The sequence below is a fragment of the Trichechus manatus genome, unplaced genomic scaffold, assembly GCF_000243295.1.
Source record: "Trichechus manatus latirostris isolate Lorelei unplaced genomic scaffold, TriManLat1.0 scaffold00021, whole genome shotgun sequence".
Lineage (NCBI taxonomy): Eukaryota > Metazoa > Chordata > Mammalia > Sirenia > Trichechidae > Trichechus > Trichechus manatus.
The window spans coordinates 22,199,602-22,223,163 of NW_004443957.1; the positions used below are offsets into that span (position 1 = coordinate 22,199,602).

Consider the following 23,562-nt stretch of genomic DNA (forward strand, 5'->3'; position numbering starts at 1 on the left):
GTTGTTAACCAATGTCATAAAACAATATGTGTACTGACTGTTTAATGAGAAACTACTTGTTCTGTAAACCTTCACCTGAATTAAAAAAAAAAAAAAAAAATGAATAAGAGTACACACTGACTACAATGTTGCTTTTAAGGAATTCTTGGCTGAACATAAATCATAATCCCGATCATTCATCATGAGGACAATCTCCAACATCTTACACAGTATAAAGAAACTACTAACAAAGGAAAAAGTAACACACATTCCTAATACCAAGGTTCTGATATTTATTCGTTTACTTAAAAATCAGTTGAGCATCTACTATGTGCCAGGCACTATGAACAGAATACAAACTTTTCAAACAGTTTAAAATTAGCCCATTCAAGAGTTAGAAAAAAATAAACACAATGAACTAAGGCTCGCTTCCTCAAACACCCTTTGTACAAGCATTAAGCTTATATGAATGCTAACCAGTAGTTGTATTTTGTGTTGCTTAGGAGCTACCCTGAGGAAAGGGATGTTAGGAACTGTTTTACCTGTCCTCATGACTTCCAGTACGAACATCCTTCATGGCAGCAAATCCACAAGGCACTCTAGCATATTTATTTAAATTGTCAATAAGTGTTTTCCCTACTTCAAGGTAGTAAGGATCTCCTGTAGCCTATTAAAAAGGAGAATATATATATATATATATATATATATGTTTGTATATATAGCTTATATATTACCATATACCCATTTATTTAGCAAATATTTACAGAGTACCAACTGGGTGCCAGGCACTGTATCAGGCACTGGAACTCATGTTACACAGAACCTAGCTCTGAAAATAAGCCATGGATCTGCTTTAGAGCATTTCTTAAATACGTAATGGAAAACTGTCCAACTGTATACTTAACCTTTAGATTAAACTTCTAATGCCCAGAAAGGCTGCCCAAATGAAGGAAGGCAAGACACATGCTTTAGAAAGAAGCTCTAGAATATAACATTTCTCTTTAAACACGTTTAGATAACTATTTTGAAAAGACAAAAAATGTGGATAGCAACTCTTGCATTTTTCAATAATCCTAAAGGCCATGATATAGCCAAACACTGTAACATAACATTAAACAAAGATTCTGAAAACCCAGTTACTAAAATAGTGACATATCAAACAGAGAACAGGGGCTAAATAACAAAAACAAATTATCTTACTTTATATAAGAAGTAGGTACTTTCTGCAAATTCAGGCCTTAAAGGATGTTGAGCCCAGTGTACCCGGAAATCTGTTGTAAACGCCTAAAGACAGCACACAAATTACGTGTAAAAAACATGATTAAAAAAATATAGTTCTAGAATATACAGTATTATATAAATTAGATCATAAACAAGGTAATTAAAACATCCATCATGACATAATTTTCTATAAAACACCAATTTTCACTGCTTAATGTCACAATTCAATTTTGCAAAGGCTGCTATTTTTTACCAGTGAAATGGAATTACTTTTCAAAACAATCATTTTGGCTTTTAGAAAACTCAGAAAAAACTATGAAGCTGAGTAATGCCACTACATGGGTCCTATGGTCTACATAATTGTTTCTTCTTTTTCCTTGTCTTATTACTTCACTGGTTCTCGTATTTCCATTTTAGCAAGGTCATATACAAATTTGGAAAATGTTAATGGTATATTTCTGGAAAGCCAAAAAAGTATGCTATTAAAAATCATGCCATATCAAATACCGAGAATATTCATTATCAAATACCAAGAATATTCATTACTAATATAATGTATATAAATCAGAAAGCGCAATTTTCAATCCACATGGGCAAGAGCTGGCATTCTCCAAAATAAAAAAGGGATGATCTCCCTAGCTGGTGGGTACATGTAAAATCGGAATGAGATAACCTTATAACAGTATGGATTAGAAAAGGTTGAAAAAAATGGTGTTTTTTTTTTTTCCTTTTAAGTAAAATTAATAAAATGTCAGCATTACCTTAAACTACAAGGAAAAAAAAAGTTGCTGTTGAGTCTACTCTGTCTCATGGCGACCCATGTGTGTCAGACCAGAACTGTGCGCCATAGGGACTTCAATGGCTGATACTCCTAAAGTAGATCACCAGGCCTTTCTTACAAGGCACCTGTGAGTGGACTCAAACCTCCAAACCTTTCCATTAGCAGCTGAGTGCATTAACCATCTGCACCACCCAGGACCTCCTACTCTGAACTAGACTTCTTTTAATACATGAGGGAAAGTAAAAACATATACAATACTGTATAAACCAGAAAATAAATTAAATAAATAAACTAACTAGGAAAACATAAATTAAAAAGAACAAACAAGCCTTAAAGATGACATTTTCTACCTCTGAATTAAGGTGCCCAGCCCTGGTAGCACAGTGCTTAGGAGTTTGGTTGCTAACCAAAAGGCTGGCAGTTTGAATCCATCAGCTACTCCTTGGAAACCCTATAGGTCAGTTCTACTCTTCCCTATAGGGTTGCTATGAATCAGGCTTCATGGCAGTGGGTTTTTGGGGCCTTGATGGTGCAGTGGTTAAGCGCTCAGGCTGCTAACCAAAAAAGGTCGGCAGTTTGAATCCACCAGCTGCTCCTTAGAAACCCTATGGGGAAGTTCTACTCTGTCCTATGGGATTGCTATGTATGAGTCAGAATCAACTCAATGGCAACGGGTAATGGGTTCAGGCGGCACAATAGTTAAGTGCTTGGCTGTTAACTGAAAGATTGGTGGTTCAAACCCACTCAGCAGCTCCATGGGGATCTGCTCCTGTAAAGATTACAGCCTAGGAAACTCTATGGAGCAGTTCTACTGTGTCCTATAGGGTCGATATGAGTCGGAATCGACTCCACGGCAAACAACAAACCTCTAAATTAGCAACTTACATAATGTATGTAAAATAGAATTCCAAAGATTATTTGCTTACCTCTGGTAGAAAATTGTGTTTTTTAATCACCTGATACAACATTTCATGAGTTTCAATAGCAGGTCTAATATCCCCCTTTAAAACCTAGAAGTCAACAACAAAATTACCTAATAAAATGTAAGTTGATTTTATCTATAAACATATAAAGGGAAAAATTAATATAGTTTTGAGATGTAGCTGTTTTAGTAATTCAATTTTAGTGATCACAAATGTACTTAATTACAGTCATCTTACTTTAATATTAAGAAAACAGCAGAATTCTTTTTACCTGTAAGCCTGGAAAAAAGGCAAGCAAAGCATCCATCCAAGTCCGAGCATTCAGCATTGGTTTGTGGATATGCACATCCAGTAGAAGAGGTGGCTGGCTAATGTACCTCATTATGGCATCATAGTGCTAAAAGATCATAAATAATGTGTGTTCATGAAAGCAGATGAGAAAAGAAGTACTATTTTAAACATATTACACTAAATAGTACCACAAAGAAATTAAATTTATACACAAAGAGAAGGATGTAGAACATAATTCTAACTCACAAAAAAAAAGACCAGATTTACTGGCCTAAAGGAGACTGGAGAACCCCGAGAGTATGGCCCCCCCCACACCCTTTTAGCTCAGTGGTGAAGTTATCTCTGAGGTTCACCGTTCAACCTGGAGTGGACAGCCCCGTAAAACCAAATGAGACTAACGAGGTACAGGAGTCCAGTGACAAGGGCCAGAAAGCAGAAGGGGACAAGGAAGCTGGTGATAGGGAACCCAACGTTGAGTAAGGATATTGTTGATGTGTTGTGAGATTGTTAACCATTGTCATAGGGCAACATGTGTAGTAACTGTTAAATGAGAAACTGTTTTGTTCTGTAAGCCTTCATCTTAAGTGAGAATAGCAGCACGATTGGAAGAGTGTAGGCAACATCACTGAACTGTGCATGTAGAAATTTTTGAAATGGTGTACCTTTGGCTATGTGTATTTTCACCAAAAAAAAAAAGGTTGAGAAGTTAGAGGGTTGACATGTTGTGGGGTTGTTAACCAATGTCATAAAACAATATGTGTACTACTGTTTCATGAGAACCTATTTGTTCTGTAAGCCTTCACCTGAAGTACATTAAAAAAAAAGAAAATTTAAATAATTATAAGTAACTATCGATTAACTATTTAAATATTTAAATTATTTAAATAACTATTTAAATATTTAAATTACTTCAGATGAGAATCTTTCTAAAATATATATGCTCCCTTGTTTTCTTTAACTCAGATGCAGAATATTAATCACTATACTAATATGGGAGCTTCTGAGGGGAGGAGATCTGAACACTCCTTTCCTGTGGTATTAGCCCATGGCTAGTATGCCTTGTGGCCCAATGATGCTGTTGGAATAGAGATACAGGCTTCTATTTTACAATTATTCTAGTTTTCTCCTACGTCTAGTTACTAACTCTGTCAGCTAATGTAACGCTCTGGTGTTCACCATCGCCTAAATTAACGTGTCTAATCACTGCTGCCACTCTTACGGCTTGCTATCTTTGCTTTTCATGCTCTTAGAAATTCTTTTATGTTTCTTGTCTTCTTTGCTAGATATTTCTCAGTTTTCACAACAAGAGGCTGAGCTGGGTCAATGAATGGTAACAAGCCATGAAAAATAGTATCTGTCCCCATTTGCCTCAAGAAAATCTTGTCAGAATCTAAACAGTACATGTGATGTTGCTTTTTCAAGCTTTCAAATGATGACTTATTAAGACTTTTACTAGTTTTCTTTGTCGAACTTATCTGTTATTAACTATTACTGAGTGCCTGCGATATGTCAGACATTATCCTATGTATTTCATATGCATTAGGTCATTTAATCCTCTGAATAACCCCATAAGGAGTACTAGTATTCTCATTTTGCAAGTGAGGAACAGAGGCAAATAATGTAAGTTACTTGCCCAAAACCACAAGGTGGTAGAACAAGGATTTAAACCCAGGCAGGAAAATGCCTATACTTTTAACCACTACATAGACTGTCTCACAGATGTACTGTGGGCAAATTGACGGCTAGGCAACAAATGGTAAATTATTTTAAAAAGAATGTAGTTATATAGCTGATGAGTCTGCTATATTAATTTCAGTTTGCTTCACTTACAAAAAAAGGCAATTCAATTTCAGTTCAATAATCTTCCCCTTCTCCCAAGAAATACGTCTATACTCCTGATCCAGACTTAAGATTTACAGACCTGCTTTTGAAATGAACATTCACTAGTTTCTCCAAGTCTCCAAGGCCCTGTATACTTGGACTAGGCCAAACTTCCAACATATCAAAAAGAATTGGAATTCAAAGGAGAAAGTTAACTAGTAACATATTCCAATAAATTCTCTTAGTTGTACAAAAGAAGATTAGGTAAAAACGCAAATCTACATATTTTACCATCTATCAGCAGACTGGAGAAAATTCTGATAAGAGATGAACATGTTGTTGTCTTTAGGTGCCATCGAGTCAGTTCCAACTCACAGCGACCCTCTGTACAACAGAACGAAACAATGCCTGGTCCTGTACCATCCTCACAATTGTTGCTATGTTTGAGCCTATTGTTGCAGCCACTGTGTCAATCTATCTCGTTGAGAGTCTTCCTCTTTTTCACTGACCCTCTACTTTACCAAATGTGATGTCCTTCTTCAGGGATTTGCCCAGAAATTGTAAACTTATTTTTGGAATGTTTGAAGCTATTACTGTCCTTGCCCAACATCATCAGAGAATACCGAGAGAAAACTACTACGCATTTAAAAACAAATAATTTTTCAGAATGTCATTCAGGTAATTGAATTTCTCTCCAAATCTGGCACTCAAATTAAACTGGCTCTAAAATTAATATAAAATTGGAACAACTTACTGTATTAAATCTTTCCAGAAAACTGTCATCTCCAAGCAAGACATAGGCTTTCAATAGATATTCATAATATGAATCAATCCCTGCTCCAACTCCACTATCTATGGAAAATACGCATAAATGTGATTCTTCATTAAACAAGTCTTTAAAATTCTTTATAGATTACAAGTGAGGTTAACAGTACACTAAGAATGGAAAATTAGTCTAAACATGAAATTGTCTGTTTAAAGTGAAAATTACACATTTATAAAAATATTAACCTTACAATATGAGTAATACTTTCTGTGCTAATAACAGTTTGTGTGTTTAAAAAAAAAACTTACTTTGAAAAACTGTATTTAAAGAAAGTGAAATGACAACTTATAAACCAAAAGATGCTATCTTTAATACATACAATGGACCAAGAATTAATATCAAGAATATATAAAGAATTCTTGCAAATCAGTATTTTTTTAAAAAACACAACTAATCCAATAGAAAGCTGACAAAAAAAACAAGAACATCCGTATCAAAGACAAGGAAGCATACTGGCCAATAAACATGAAGATGCATCCAACATCATTAGGATCAGGAAATGCACATCAATTGGGATATCATTTATATACCCTATTTGATTGGCAAAAACTTTAAAAGTCTGACAATACAAAGTATTGGAGAGGATGTAGATCCACAGGATCTCTTATACATTGCTGGTGAAATTATTAAGTGGTACAATAACTTTGGAAAACAATTTGGCATTATCTCCTAAAGCTGAACACTAATTTACCCTAGGAGCAAAATTCCACTCCTAGCTATGTAGTCAAGTGAAACTTTTATACATGTACAACAGAAGACACAAGAACACTGAACAGCAATACTATTCACAATAGCAAAATCCTGGCAACAACCTCAATACCCATAAACTGCAGTTTATTCAGCCAACGGAATATTCAAAACAACGAACTACAACATCATGCCACAACACACGTGAATCTTAGCAATATAATATTAAGTAAAAAAGTCTCAAGTTTACATAAGACAAGATATCCTTTTGTAAAGTTTAAAACAATAATACATACTGTCTTAGTCATCTAGTGCTGCCATAACAGAAATACCACAAGTGGATGGTTTTAACAAAGAGAAATTTATTTCCTCACTGTCAAAGTAGGCTAAAAGTCCAAATTCAGGGTGTCAGCTCCGGGGGAAGGCTTTTTCTCTCTGTCGGCCTTCTCCTCATTGTTCCCCCAGACTAGGAGCTTCTCGGCACAGGGACCCCGGTCCAAAGGACGCGCTCTGCTCCCGGCACTGCTTTCTTGATGGTATGAGGTCCCCCTGTCTCACTGCTCACTTCTGTCTTTTATATCTCAAGAGATTGCCTCAGGACACAATTCAGTCTTGTAGATCCAGTCCTGCCTTACTAACACAACTGCCACCCATCCTCCCTCATTAACATCATAGAGGCAGGTTTACAACATACAGGAAAATCACACAGTACCAGGATCATGGCCTAGCCAAATTGGTACACACATTTTCTGGGGGACATAATTCAAACCATGACACATACCATATATTATTATTATTATTATTATTACAAGTGCTCATTAGTGAGCACTTATTTCACAGTATGGGTAGCACATGCCAGGCATTCGTCTAAGCACTTTATAATGGTTAATTCATTTAATCCTCATAATAACTATATGAAGTTGGTACTATTACTGTTCCCACTTTACAGATAAAGACAGACAGGCACACAGAGGTTAAATAATCTGCACAAAATCACACAGCAGAGTTGAGATTTGAACTACAACATGGCTCCAAAGTCTCTGCTCTTAGCTACTATACTATATTCTACTTCTGGAGGTTGGGGAAGGGGGACAAAACATAAGGATGGAAGGTTAACATTATTAAATGCAGATTCTCACTCAACTACATCTTGATATGAGATGGCTGAGGCACTCTGGTCCTCAAAGAAAATTAGTTTTAGTTATTTCATCTATATCCTATTATGTCATCTATAATGCTATACCCATCAAGGCATGGAACAGAATTCTAAATCATCTAGATTAAGCGTGCCATTATTTGGCACCAAACAAGAAAATCGAGTTAAATAAAATTCCATCAATCTGGAAAGAAACTAGGCTTTATACTGTCCCAGATTGTTTTAACAAACAAAAACCCACTATTTCCCAACCATTTTGAGGTTGTGAAGGCTTAATTTTAAAAGTTCAATTTACATACCTTTGCGTACCCAATCTCCAGTATGAATGTTAATAGTCACACCCACTAAATTACTACTTCGCTGTCTTTTTTCCCAGAGAAAATCAAGAGCTTTCCTTGCATATTCCTATAATTAAAAAAAAAAAAAAAGAAAAGCAAACTTGAAGAACTGCACATGATTAACAAATAGGCAACAAAGAAACAGAAAATCAAAGGCCCACAGAATACTTTAAGGATTAAGTAAAATTCCTAAAATAACCATTTATAATATATGTTAAACTTTCCTTACAAATCCAATCTTGTTTCTTTTTCAGCCATTCAATTCTAGTTAAAAAAAACAAAAAAAAAAGACCCTGAAATGGTATTTACGATCTCACTTTGGGACTGTCCTACTCATCTACTCTTGTAACACAGGTTCAAATTCGCATACAATGCATTATTAGATATTAATTACTTGCATCATAAAATGTGCTTCTTAAAATAAGTTCCATCATTTAAATGCAAAGTGAAAATCTCCTTAGATACTCCTATTTAGAAAATCAGCAGATGATTTCTAATTTGGTATGCTGTTTTGAAACACAGACAGACAGTTCAGATTCTACTTTTCAAATAGCATGCAACTTTGTTGGTGAAAAGTCAGTAAATTAACTAGGCTAATGAGTATTTATTTGATAATACCAAACTTATATGCTTCTGATAACATTTTATTTTCTTTCTTTTTTTCATTTATTTTTATTCATTCAACATTAAATTAAAATTATTTCTAATCAAATTCTTGGTTTTGTATAAAAAGATGTTATAAAATGTAACAATAAAGCACATATACAGGTAAGTTGAAATTAAAATTAATTTCAGCACATAAACCTACACACCATTGCAGAAGTACTTCTATAAAAGAAAAAAAAATCATTAAACCAGTTTGTGGCTTTGTAGATGTAAGAGTACAGTAGTCTCCCCTTAACCACGGTTTTGCTTTCCACAGTTTCAGTTACCTGCGGTCAACTGCAGTCCAGAAATAAGCAATTCATAAATTTTAAATTGCGTGCAATTCTGAGTAGTGTGATGAAATCTTTCACCATTCCCCTCTGTCCCACCCAGGATGTGAATCAACCCTTTATCCAGTGTATAGTTAATCTCTTACTGTGCCTAATTTACGAATTAAACTTTATCATAAGTATGTATGTATAGAAAAAACATAGTATTTATGTATAGGGTTCGGTACTATCTAAGGATTCAGGCATCTACTGGGGGTCTTGGAAAATATCACAAAGATTATATTTCTCAATTCTTATTTTACAGACAAGGAAACAGGCCCAGTAAAATTAAAGATTTAACCAAATTTTAAAAGGGAATTACAGTACAACTAACATGAGAATTCATATCTCTTTATCTATTAGACCTAGGGTCAGTAGAGATTTTCTGAAAAGGAACAGATAGTAAATATTTTAGGCTTTGTGGGTCATACAGTTTCGGTCACAATTACTCAAACTCTGCCATTGTAGCACAAAACAGCCGTAGACAAAAGTAAACAAATGAGCACGGCTGTGTTCCAATAAAATTTATTTACAAAAACAGTCAGTGACCATACTGTAGTTTGCCAACCCTGTATTAGTCTGATGCTCTTTCAATTGCATCAAGCTGCTTCTCAGACAATAAATTATTGTATAATTCAACAGTAAAAAATCATCATTTTCAACTGATTTACTCATAAATACGTCATAGCCTAGTGGAAAGAGTACAGGCTTTGAATTCAGATAGACATGGATTCCAATTCCACTGATTCACTCACTAGCTGTGCAGGGCTCTTTAAGCTTCACTTTCCTCACCTACAAACGGATCAATATCTCACAGGGTATGCAGTGCAAATCAGAGTGTACGCAAAATGCTGACTTTTTTAATGAAAGGAAAACATTAGTAAGTAAGGTATGGAATAAAAATTTAAAAGATTAGCCAATCAGACATGATAAACTTGTCCTCAAGACACTTTGAACATAGAGACATCTATACAGACGCACACATACACACAAAGACCATTTGACTTGGTTTATTTATATTCAGATCCAATGTTTGTAATGCTGGTGTATTTTCCCTATTTCTGCTTGCCCATGTGTGCCATTTGCTGAATTTTTAAAAATTCTTCTAAGTCATATGTTTGAAGGAAAGGGTTCTTAATTGTTACTACTGTACTCCAATGACATGCTTAAGCAATTAGTTAGAATAAAAAATGTGAGACATAACTAGTCCACAGCCAACTGTCTGGGGAATATTAAGTCTTTTGGATAATGAATAACATTTCTCTTAGAGTAAACAAACTTACAGATTAGACTCCCAATCAAGACTTAGTACAAAAAATTTACTATATTTTAGAAAACTGATGAAAGTTTTAGGAATGGAATAGACTAGAACTGTAGCAAATAAAACACAGAAATGCACAGTATTTCAATAAGACATTTATGATATCAAGGAGCCACCAAGGTCATATAATTAGGTTAAAAAAAAAAAAAAAAAACCTAAGAATAAACCTAAAAATAGACTTGGTGGTTTGTGAACAAAATGTAGTTATACTTAATATAGCTACCTCACAATGATTTCTATGTTTCTGACATTAAAAACTATGTGATAGGATTTAGACAAAAAGTTCACTACAATAACAAAGTAATTTTCCAATTAATAATACTAACACTTGACCAGTGAAGAAAGGATGTAAAGTTAGCTATACCCAATACCCAGAAGATCAAAGACCATGAAAAGCAAACCTCAAATATTGTTGCTCCTGTGAATCGACTTAAAGCAGCAAACTCAAGGATCAAGGTACCTGCACAAGCTGTACAGGTATCTGTCTCAGTTCCTGTCCGAGCTTCCGGCTTTCGGATTCCAAATTTTAAATTAATCTAAACAAAATCAAAAGATTACCAAGTGCAATTATCAAGAGATAGACTTCTTAATTTAAAAGAAGACTTTTCAATCAAGACTTTTTATCAAATCATGAAAATTCACAGCTTGACAATGAAATTCAATCTTCCTGGGTTTCCAATTAACATCTAGGCAAACATATTCTAAGCACATAATATTAATGGAGTAAACAAATTTTTGTTTAGTTCCTTCCCCAAAATCAAAATTCAATATTATTATAACAATTACACAGAAAATACCTTTTATATCAATTTTGTTCTCTAGACAGTTTGAACTAGTTAGTACAAGAATAAGAAACTAGACCAGTCCTAAAAGAAATTAAATTTGAGAATTTGAGAGGAACCAGTACTTATAGTTCATCATAGAGAATACTGATTAAGTTACAGTATATATTTAAAAGGAGATTAAAATTTTGTTTACAAGTTTCAAAAATTTTGAAATATACAGTATACTGCCTTTCTGGCAAGCTAACAAATAACACAGGAAATATTTTCTAAACATTTCAAAGACAGCCAAATATACTACCCTACAAACCTGGATTAACTAATTAAAACTAGAATGTTTTTCTACAGTCCAAATAACAAGAAGGCAAGTTTATGCCAAGGATGTAGCATAACAACAAACAGAAAATCAAATACAGAACACCCTGAGTTTGATCTTGGGTCAGTTATTATTCAAACTCTTATAAAGAGAAGCTCAAATAGATTTATATTTCAACTGACTTGCAGAATGCAATTGCTGGATATGTCTGTTAACAGTGTCCAATTAACAAACTCTAGCAATTTCTAAACAAGGAGACAGGAAAAACACCCACTCCACAACAATAAACAAGTGAGATGTAGGTGAGACATGGGGAGTGGATCGCCATAATGGCTTCAGTTCTGCCACTTTATCTTACTTCTTAGAATGTCACTTGAGGCATTTATACCAAGTTTCATATTTTTTAGGCGCCCTGGTGGCGTAACAGTTAAGTGTTCAGCTGCTAACCAAATGGTTGGTGGTTGGAACCCACCCAGCAGCTCCGTGGGAGAAAGACCTGGCAAACTGTTCCCATAAAGATTACAGCCAAGAAAACCCCATGGAGCAGCTCTACTTTGTCATGTGGGGTCGCTATGAGCCGGAATCAGCTCGATGGCACCTAACGATAACAACCATACGCTATCAGCCTAACCACATCCCTCCACTCCCACCCAAACTCGTAACTGTCTCTACAGATTGCATATCGGGAGGAGCAATCAGTTTTTGGTAGTCCTGTACTATGAACAATACTGAAAACTATCCTGTCCCCTTATGCTGCCTATATCCCCACCTACAGAACTAAAATTAAAAACTGATACTAAGAATAATGAACTTAAAAATTAAGCAATCCTCAATGATGAAATACAGATTTAATTATACTAGTTACATGAAGGTAAAGTATAATCGTTTTTATAAATATTTTCAACAAGAGTCAATAGGAAAACATTTTCTGGTTAGTCGTATTAATTACTGCAATCAACTGATCAATATTTATCAAGTACCTACTATGTGGTGGGCATCATAATAAAATACAAAGAAATAGAGAATATTCTTGCCCTCGAAGAGCTTAAAATTCAGACAGTGCAAATAAGACAGATAAGTAAAAAGAAGATAACTAATAATGGAAAGTCGTAAGTGCCAAATAAAAAACCAGGCAACAAATGCTAATATCTAAAATTCAGAAGAGGAAATATTACTGGATTGGATTGGGCATAGTTGAGAGCTCAGAATGTAAAGGTTCAGGGGGTAGCCAGGGAAAGCAAAACCAAGAGAGAAAAGAAGAAACTTTTTTATCCCATTAATATCTTTTCCCTAAAAAAAAAAAAAAAAAGAATAGAAATATTTTCTTGGAAGCATCAAATTTTTAGTACATCAAAAATATTTAAGATGTTTGTATACTGAATTACAGCCTTAACTATTCCAAGATGATTACTACAAAATTATGCAAAAGGATTATTTAACACAATTGTCTATAGTACAGATCATTTCAATCCTTACAATCTTGTACATTGAAAATAAAAAAAAAAAAAAGTTGCCCCCGAGTCAATCCCGATTCATAGTGATCCCATGTGCTTCAGAGTAGAACTGTGCTCCCCAGGATTTTCTTTGCTGTAATCTTACTAAAGCAGATCACCAGGCCTTTCTTCCACAGCACTGCTGGGTGGATTCAAATCAGCAACCTTTCGGTTACTAGTTGAGAGCAAACAAATCATTTGCACCACCCAGGGACCCTACACTGAAGATAAATGGTATTACACAACTTTCAAATGCAAAACCAAGATGCAATCCGCCTCCAGTGGGCACTGCGATTTCCACAAGACAAAGAAGAAGGGTTCAGTCCCTTTTTTGGTTATGGAAATCCTCTCAGAGGTTGGCAGCTAGGTTCCCCTCCTAATTAGGCCTCAAATGACTGGATGTACAGAGGACACTGGCAGTAGCATCCATTTATTCTTGTAGAAATCAGAAACAAGGAGCTTATTGCCCAGCTTACTCGAAAGGCTTAAAACAGAAACTAGGAAGGAAATTGGAACCTGGTTCCTCCTGGTCCTATGTTTCTGAGAGTCACAAAGCAGTTTTTAAAAAGGACTTTTTTATTGAAGGGTAAAAGCTTAAATTGACCTATGCTATGTACTTGCTACACTGGCAAATCCTTATAATGTGTCTAAATCATAACTAAATTCCTGTTAACCCTTTATTCCATGGATATAATAATCCCTTATTCAACCTTAGCAATGAGGTCTCATCTGAAAAGCTGGCAAGTTGCTCAGAATTAACTCTGAGGGAATGCCATTAGAAAACGTAGACTGGCTCTAAGTTAAGATTTACATGTGAGCTTAAAAAATTATTATTAAATATTAAACATTTCTGTTAAAACCATTTTGCAAATACTATCAACACTACATGCATATCTAAGAGATAATGGTTACACAAAGTTTCCTGAGCAAAAGTAGTATTTACTAAGTGTGTATAAGAAGGACAAGCAGGCAGTTACTTTCTTCCTGTAGTCCTCTTCCGAAAAATAAACTCTTAAAATCTTCCTGGCACTTTAGAGACTACTAATAAAATAAAATAACTTTATTTTACTAAAATGCTCATAGTGTCTTCTGTTTTCTTTGACTGCTTCGCGGGTTAAGAAATTGCTCAGGACTGAAGGGACCCTGGAAGACATGGCCCCTGGACTCTCTGTTAGCCCAAAACTAAAACCATTCCCAAGGCCGACTCTTCAGACAAAAATTAGACTGGACTATGGGACATAAAATGATACTTGTGAAGAGTGTGCTTCTTGGCTCAAGCAGATACATGGGGACTCAATGGATAGCTCCTATCCGGTGAGATGGGAAGGCAGAGAGGGTCAGGAGCTGGTTAAATGGACATGGGAAATCCGGGGTAGAAAGGAGGAGCGTGCTGTCACAGTATAGGGAGAGCAACAAGGGTCCCATAACAATGTATGTATAAATTTTTGTAGGAGAGACTAACCTGAATTGTAAACTTTCACTTAAAGCACAATAAAAAAAAGAAAAGAAAATTGCTCAAAATTCAGTATCTCCATTTGCAACAAAAATTTAAAATACTTAAACTTTAAATAAGTTTACATATATTGTTTGAAATGTTTGCTTTTAATTTTAATATGGAAGAAAAAAATGATTACCAAATAAGTTTACCCACACTAATAATCAAATAAATTCTAATTAAAACATGGCTTTATATTCTCTTTATTAAGTTGACAATTGTAATACACAGTGTTGACAACAGTATAACGACCTGCATACTCTCATACAAACACTGTGTTGTTGTTAAGTGCCATCGAATCGACTCTGACTCACAGCAACCATCTGACAGAGTAAAACTGCCCCATAGAGCTTCCTAGGCTGTGATCTTTATGGAATCTCCCTCGGAGCCACTTGGTGGGTTTGAGCCACCAACCTTCTGGTTAGCTGCCAAACACTTTATCATTGTGTTTCCCGGGCTCCTTATATAACACTAAGAAAGTATAAAAGTCGAACCTTTCTGGAAAGCAACTGGGCAATCAGTACCCAAAGTCTTAAAAAGTATTCTCTACTCTGTGACTTATTCCTCTTACGTAATTTATTCCAAGGAAGAAATAAGAAAATGTGTAAAAAGATGTATATAAGAATGTTCACAGAAGAGCAACTTAAAATACAGAAAAACTAGAAACTTAAATAATAAGAGATTTAATTCTACCGTCTCATTAGGAGCCCTGGTGGCATAGCAGTTGAGAGTTTGAATTCACCAGCCACTCCTTGGAAACCCCATGGGCCAGTTCTACTCTGTCCTATAGGGTTGCTATGAGTTGGAATAGACTCAGCAACAGGTTTGGTTTGGTTTCTGAGTCTCATTAAAAAAATCGATGGGTACACCATTGGGCTTCTTTTTGAAGCTCCGTTTTTGGATTTTAGCCCTGGTGGCACAGTGGTTAAGAGCTGGGCTGCTAATCAAAAGGTCAGCGGTTGGTTCAAATCCACCAGCTGCTCTTTGGAAACCCTGTGGGGCAGTTCCACCCTATCCTATAGGGTCGTTATGAGTCAGAATTAACTCGACAGTAACAGGTTTGGTTTGGGGTTTTTTTGGATTTTATAATGCTACACTATATCACGGTTTTCCTAAGTCTCTGACTACTCTCCTTTTCACTGGCTGTGCTTGCTCCTCATACCCTGCTGTTGCGTGTTCTCTACCATCTCCTTTGGAGAGTTAGCATCCACTCTCACTGCTTCAACTGTATCTTCTGTACAAATAAATCTGTGCCCACGTTCTAGTCTGGCATCTGTTTCTTCCTTCTGTAGCATAATCTAATTTGTTACACAGTGACACACAAAAGGCTTAAACTAATCTAAATTCACAAACAAATCATATGTAAATCAGTTGAAATGTCAATATAATTTTGTCATGTAGCTTTGAAGCATTTTTTTCCAGACTTAAGCAGTTGAAGATTAATGGCTCTGACCATAAAAGTCCACTTTTTAAGACAGCAAAGGAGGTATATAAAGACTACCATATTTTTCAGAATTACTTACTCTTGGATAAGGAAGGCCACTGGTAGTATTAAAAGCTGGTAAAAGTTTGTAACCCAATTGCTTTGCCATTTGGAGAAGTTCATCATTGTACCACTGCATGTACTCGCCTTTTTCTTTCAGCATGATTGCCAATGAATGTCCACCCAAAAGACCCCTACAATTGTAGATATGAAATATTATTCACATCTTAAAGATACTTGAAAGTCATCACCTAAAAAAGGTACATTTTATTATCAACCATTTAGCACACATAAGGAAAGAATACAGAAAACTGAATTCTTTACCTAACCTATTATGATGGCAAATCATTAAAACTGTAAAATTATATACATATATAAATAATATTATACATATATATATATATAAATCTGATGTTTGGCATTCTTAAATATCATGTATTTTCTTAAAATAAAGAATATTCTAGAAATAAAATTTACTTTAACAAATCTGACAAATTTAATAGATTTTAATTTAATGTAATATATTTAATTATATAAACATAAAAAAAATTTAAAAATCCTGCCCTGTATTAAATGTAATAGACTTAAACTCTGTGAAAAGCTAAATTTTTTAACTTAATGATTTTTTAAATCTAATTGAAGAATAGATCACTTTAGGTGTCTGACAAGAGAAACAGGTTACAAGGACAAAAAAGAAATCATTACTGTATTTTTACAAAAACATGCACATTATACATTTTTTGCCAACCGTACAACCCTCTGTCACGCATTATTTTCCAAGGTGCGCTATGCACATTATACGTGTGGGAGCATTATTCACGTTGGCAAGTTATTTGCAAAAAAGACAGTAAATATAAAACTAATGTTGAAACTTTAAAAAATCCTGTAAATCCAAATTTTTAAAGATCCCAATAGCATTTCAAACTGTTCAGATGAGAGGTAATCTTATTAGTTCTTTCTCATTCAGCTTCTCTGAAGAGATGCTAGCTAAGGTTAGCAAACTATGTGAGCAAGTAAAGAACCTGTGATGTACCCAACATGACAAATGTTCAACCCTCTCGTCCTTTCCTAACAATGCACAAGGATTACCTTTGACTTAAGTCTACAACTGTTTCCAAAGCCTGCTGCTCTCTGTGACTAGTCAATGCTAGGGCATCCCACAGCCTCTGTATTTCATAACATCTAAATGTTTATCTCTTAAACGTAAGAAACTTCTTGCTTTATTTCCATCAAGTAATAAACAGTATACTCTAAGCTTTTCTGTTATTAAAATTACAGCTTTAGTATCTTTCATACTTACCCAAGAACTCTGATGTTTGTTTCAAAGACTGATACAACTACATCATTATCTAAATTAACATCTCTTAAAACTTTTTTCACCGCATCTTCAAATTCTTTAGTTTTATTTAATACCTAGGAGAAGAAAATTATTAAAATAAAGTTCCTTTCTATCAAGTCAACAAGAAATATCCTCAGAATGAGCCACTAAAAGTTAATATACTTTAAGACTCTAAAAAGGACGAAGAAATTATAAAATATAAAATATTATAAAAATGTGGTAATATCCGAAAAAAATTAAGTGTCCAAACACATTATATGGAATCTTTATATGTATCTTTTTTAGTCACACTGAAATATCATTAGACTTCAAAACTGTTACTGGTTTCTTAATATAAACCCATGGCCTGCAGATACATGAGACAAACTCTAGAGATTTGGTTTCCAAGTCAAAACAAACATCCTATTCACCAAACACCATCTTAAAATTGCTTACTCTCAGAAGAAAGCACATCCTCCAGGTGATGATCAAGCGATCCTAAATCATACACCGCCTGCTTTCTTCACCTCACAGATGCTCCGTTCCCTTACTAAGGAGGCAGCATAATGTGGTTAAAAGCAAGCCCTATTCTGAATTCTGGTTCTTTGTCTACCTTTGTCATCCCAGCCAAGTCACTTCCATCTCTGAGCCCATTTCTTCATCTACAAAATGAGGAAATATCTACTCTCATAGGGCTGTTTTCTTAAATAAAAATAAGATAATGTATTTAAAGTACTTTTAGTACAGTATCTGACTTCAGTGTTTAATGTCATTACTATTATTATTATTATCACGTGGGTGTGGAATCCTGCATAAGCTAAGAACTCTGTGGATTCCTGCAATGAGCTCCTTGAAAGGTGGGGTGGGGGGTGGGGCTGGGTCACTGTTATTACACAGGTGACTTGTGTAATAACATCTGTGTTATTTAGATTCTAGATTAAAAGTAACTTTCCTTTATTTGACTGTTTTGATTATCTTTTATAGTACTTTTTTACTTGATTCGATACCTTCAATAAAAATTCTAATTCTATTCCACAAGAGTGTCTCTGATTAAAATTCAAATAAAAGTAAAATTTAGGTTTAGTCCCAAGTAAAATGTACTATGAAACCCATTTTTAAACTAACTGCTTTCCTTTTTCAATCTCAAAGTTCATGCAAGCTCTGCAGCAACAAACGTTGGTGCAGACAGCCCTTCTAGCACTTTTAGAATAGGCCACAGTGGTTCACACAAATACACGCTTTTTTTTTTTTTAGCTTTTTATATATTTTTTTATTCTACTTTAGATAAAAGTTTACAGAACTAGCTTCTCATTAAAACAGTACACATACTGTTTTATGACACTGGTTAACAACCCTATGACATGTCAACACTCTGCCTTGTTGACCTTGCGTTCCCTATTACCAGCTTTCCTGTCCCCTCCTGCCTTCTAGTCCTTGTCCCTGGACTGTTGTGCCCGTTTAGCCTCGTTTTGTTTTATGGGCCTGTCTAATCTTTGGCTGAAGGGTGAACCTTGGGAGTGACTTCATTACTGAGCTAAAAGGGTGTCCGGGGGCCATACTCTTGGGGTTTCTCCAGTATCTGTCAGGCCAGTAAGTCTGGTCTTTTTTTGTGAGTTAGAAGTTCTACATTTTTCTTCAGCTCTGCCTGGGACCCTCTACTGTGATCCCTGTCAGAGCAGTTAGTGGTGGTACCCGGGCACCATCTAGCTATACTGGACTCAGTCTGGTAGAGGCCATGGTAGTTGTGGTCCATTAGTCCTCTGGACTAATCTTTCCCTTGTGTCTTTAGTTTTCTTCAGTCTCCCTTGCTGCCGAAGGGGTGAGACCAGTAGAGTATCTTAGATGGCTGCTCATAGGCTTTTAAGACCCCAGGTGCTACCCACCAAAGTAGAATGTAGAACATTTTCATTATAAGCTATGTTACATACATACACATAGTTTTTAATATCGCTTTGCTAACATTATTCTTCTCCCTAGGTCTATCTTCAGAGAATTCTTCCCCTTTGAACTCTTAACTTGTATTCAGACTTCCTCCCATTTAGTTTCTTTCAGGTCTGAACTGTTCTTCTAACAGAAAAAAATGGCTTTTTTCCCCTTCTTACCGAAATCAAAACAATCAAGAATAGTACCAACGCTATTTGTCTCAAAGAAGAATAAAAGAAGGAAAAGAGCTTTCCTTGCCTATAATTAGTTAGAAAATTTATTCTAAAGCTCTGTTAGTTAAAATGAGCTTCTTAAGTTCCAAGCTGATAACAAAGGATAAATTCAGGTCTCATACTTTCCTGCATTATGTTTAATTTGTTTCAATATGTTTCTCTCTACAGATTTCACAGTAATGTCAAATTTAAAGGTAAGTTTAAAGTTTTAGTGCTTAACTCTGTTAAAATCAATAGAAACCAGATGGCTGGACTTATGAACAACAGTTTAAATTTAAAGATCAGACTCTGACAATATAAACATTACTTAACTTACTATGATATGATCAAAATAAAAATAATACGGTTGTATGTACTGCCACAGTGATATGTCCTATTGATATTTTCAAATAACTAAATCACTAAATGAAAAAATAATCACACTGTAAAGGAAATATTAATAATTCAGAAATATTAATTCTTGCATTCAGACAAAATATACAAGATAGCATTCCTTCTAAATGTAGACCCCTTTACTGAAAAATATACTGTCAATATAATATTATTACTCGATACCTTTCAGGAAATTCTCTTCTTAAGGAAAACTTCCAAACTAATTTCCTATAATTCTTCTATTCAAATTAGAAAGAAAATACTTAAGATAATGACAAAAATTAAAATGATTTGTATATTTCAAAGCCATGATGGTATATAATACATTTTTCAGTTATTCCCACTTGAAAAAGAAGAAATTTAAAGGGCTTATAAAGTATCCTTTTTAAATGTCTGTGAGACTTTATCAGTCTTTCTTCTTGACTTCTCTTGAAGACACCTTCAACAAACAGAAGTTATTTATTTAAATTTGAACCAAAGATCTGACAGAAATAACATCTTAGGTTGATACAGACTTTAGACATCTAGTCTAGGATCTTCTGAGATGAAAACAGGGACCCAGAGAAGTTAAATAATTTGTCCAAGATCACACATATCTATACAGTGTGATCACGTCTTGTTACTCCCTGCCACAAGGAGCCAGAATTCACGTTACACTGTAGTCTCATTACTCAAAGTGTGGTCTGTGGACTACCAGCAGTGGCAGCAGTGCAGCAGCCAGTTAACTATTAAAAATGTAGACTCTTGGGCTCCCCCCTTGAATCTACTGAATCAGAACCTGCATTTTTAACAAGATCCCTAGACAAGTTGTAATACTCTGAAGCTTAAAAAGCACTGCAAACTTTAGCCTGCATCAGAATGACCCAGAGGACTTGTTAAGACAGACTTATCACCAGTTTCCAATTCAGTATATCTGGGCTGAGGCCCTAGAATCTGCATTTTCTAACAAGTTCCCAGGTGACGCTGATGCTGATGGTCCTTGGACTATATCTTAAGAGCCATCACCAAAGTGTATAATTGGTAAAATCTGAAGGATATCAACTTTAAAATAATTAATAGCTGCTTAATTAGATAGGCTGATAGATTTTTTCATGTTATACAGCTCTGGAATCAACTCTTCTCTTTCAAAAATTTTTAAAAACCTGAGGTCAGTATTCATGCAAATCAACTAAGAGCTTACAGAGAGATGATGAGGAACCTACTAGTGGGTTCAGAATGAAACTAAGATGACAGCATGAGAAACAAACTTAAGGCCACCCATGGTCTTTCCTAAGGCACAGCTACTGCTCCTCACTTACTCCCCCATATCAAAATACACCTGGTGTACATAACTCAGCTAAAGGTTACAAAGAAACATACCAGTTAGTTTCTCTCAGGGTGGTGATTTGTGCCTCCCGGGATATTCCCTTCTCCTATTATACACTGAACACCTAGGACCACTAACCCCAAAACAGGACATACGATGTTCTCTCTCGTTCTCATAATTATTAGAACATAATTTGCACATTCCATTAGTTTCGAGAAAATGGCCCAGCTAAGATAGTTCTAAAACAATGCTTCCTCAATCATGGCTGCACTGTAAAGTCACAAAAGAAGCTTTAGAGAAATAAATAATAAGGGCCAGCCCTACTCTAGAACAATTAAATCATAGTATCTTGGGGAACAGCTATGGTATGTTTTCAAAAGTTCTCAGGTGGTCCCAAGGTACTGGTAGAGTTGAGAATCTCTGGTCTAACAAAAAACATCCCAATAAAAGAATACAGAAATAATACCGTGTAGAAAAGCCTGGTTCCAAATAATTTCTGCTCCCCCAAAGTTTTGTTTTTAATATTAATCAGTACTTGGGACATTACCTCGAAGATGAGAACAACACCTTAAATAAAACCCTGAAAAAAGCCTACTTTTTATACCATAAATGATCTGAGAGTGAAAAAACTAGACAGATACCACATTTAGAAACCATGACATCTAGAACTCAATCTTTCCTCTCTGCCATAACAAACAGCCCCAACCAGAATTAATTAAAATTCTGCATCCCATGAGGTTGAAAAGGAGTGCCAAGAAGTGATCGCTTTGAGCTAAAAGTAACTGCTAGCGAAAATAAATTTTTATTTATGAGAATAACATATAAAAAATTCAACAATTTCAGTATTATTATGGCATGTTAGTTTTGAACAAGAATGTCAACGGTATTTTCGAAAATTTCTTTTCTTCTAATAGCATCAACTTCCTTGTCCAAGGAAAGAAACCTAACTTACTACTTCCTGATTAAGGTGCCATCACATAAACTGACATTACCACAAATCGTGAGTATCTCCATTATTCTAGATAATTCTATTTGACATCCACTTGACATTAGCAACCCAACAGTGTGAAAGATTTCTTTAAAGCAAATATCAGAACATCTTAATATCTGAAGGCTTCTGTTTCAAACAGGACACAGTAGAACTGCTTCATAGGGTTTCCAAGGAGCGGCTGGTGGACTTGAACTTCTGACCTTTTCGTTAGGAGCTGAGTTCTTAACCACTGTACCAACAAGGCTCCATTTCATAATTACTGTGTTATGATTATACTCATAATACTTGAGTATGCACATTATGAAATTTATAAAATAAATACAAAAACAATCAAACATACCACAAGAGTGTCCAATGAATCAATCAGTGTCAGAGAAAATCTAAGAAACAAGTATAACAAGATACAAAACATTAGAATTCTAAATATTTTATCCATGAATGTATAAGCTGACTTATCTGCATTCTATTGACTGACAAACAGAAAAACAAAACCATTGCCGTCGAGTCAATTCCGACTGATAGCGACCCTGTAGGACAGAGAAGAGCTGCCCCACAGAATTTGCCCCATAGAATTTCCAAGGAGCACCTGGTGGATTCAAACTGCCCATCTTTTGGTTAGCAGCTGTAGCTTTTAACCACTATGCCACCACGGTTTCCCTACTGACTGATAGTTTCTATTAACTAATACAATATAATCAGTAAAACACTGAAAGAAACTGAAAAGCCATTTATGTTCAGCGTATCTCACGTCTTTCAAGATGAACAGAAACGTTCATTAGCTCTTTTTAAGCAAATGAAAAACAAAGCATCAACACATTATAATCTATTAATGACTTTACATACATTTTGAAAGTTATATCCAACTTAACAACTAGCTCAACTTTTCACAGATCTAAGAGGTAAACTGATAAATATTTTACAAACAATAACATAAGGAAATAAAAGAGCTTAATATAATAGTTAAAACAGTCTCTAAAATTTAGCCAATCCCCAGAAATCTGATTATAAACTGCCTCCTACACTTGGGTACTTTGAGATGCCATGTCAGCCCTTGCGTAAATACTCACTTTCCCAAGGCATCATCAACGTCACCCCGACTTGGCTCCTGGCCTCGAACTCGACCTCTGCAGGTTAAGGGCATGAGTTCATCAGCTGGGTAAGCATGTTCCTGCAAGGAAAACCTTAATGAGTCACTAAGAAAAACAAGACAAAACACACATCATTTAGAGATTACAACCTTTTCATACATTAAAAATGAATAAAGGATAGTCAAGTTTTACTATCCTTTTAGTTTGTGGAATCATTTTAAAAAATTTTAATTACAAGTGTAATACATGCTTGGAAAAATATCAAACAATGCAAGAAAAAAAATTTTTTTAACTAATAATCTGCTTTCCCTCCTTCCCTAGTAGTAACTACCATTAAGACCGGCACTTATCATTCCAGATTTTTCCATAATACATTCACATTCATATACACACCTCACTTTTATATTTTATTTACAGATATGTATTCATGCCATATATTGAAAA

The 23,562-nt window shown here is 35.0% G+C and overlaps 1 protein-coding gene across 4 annotated transcripts in view; it reads right to left on the reverse strand.

The window, feature by feature from the left end:
* Window positions 1-23,562, reverse strand: part of EDEM3 (ER degradation enhancing alpha-mannosidase like protein 3) — an 87,468-nt gene that overhangs the window by 41,131 nt on the left and 22,775 nt on the right. For all 4 annotated transcript variants that reach the window (XM_004372912.1, XM_023728119.1, XM_023728120.1 and 1 more), the window contains 11 exons: window positions 23,098-23,198; window positions 22,371-22,410; window positions 17,188-17,300; window positions 15,928-16,081; window positions 10,720-10,854; window positions 7,985-8,090; window positions 5,771-5,868; window positions 3,176-3,301; window positions 2,908-2,991; window positions 1,180-1,263; window positions 522-646 (listed from right to left, as the gene is read on the reverse strand). In XM_004372912.1, coding sequence (XP_004372969.1) covers window positions 522-646; window positions 1,180-1,263; window positions 2,908-2,991; window positions 3,176-3,301; window positions 5,771-5,868; window positions 7,985-8,090; window positions 10,720-10,854; window positions 15,928-16,081; window positions 17,188-17,300; window positions 22,371-22,410; window positions 23,098-23,198 — 1,166 coding nt within the window. The remainder of the gene's footprint in view (window positions 1-521; window positions 647-1,179; window positions 1,264-2,907; window positions 2,992-3,175; window positions 3,302-5,770; window positions 5,869-7,984; window positions 8,091-10,719; window positions 10,855-15,927; window positions 16,082-17,187; window positions 17,301-22,370; window positions 22,411-23,097; window positions 23,199-23,562) is intronic.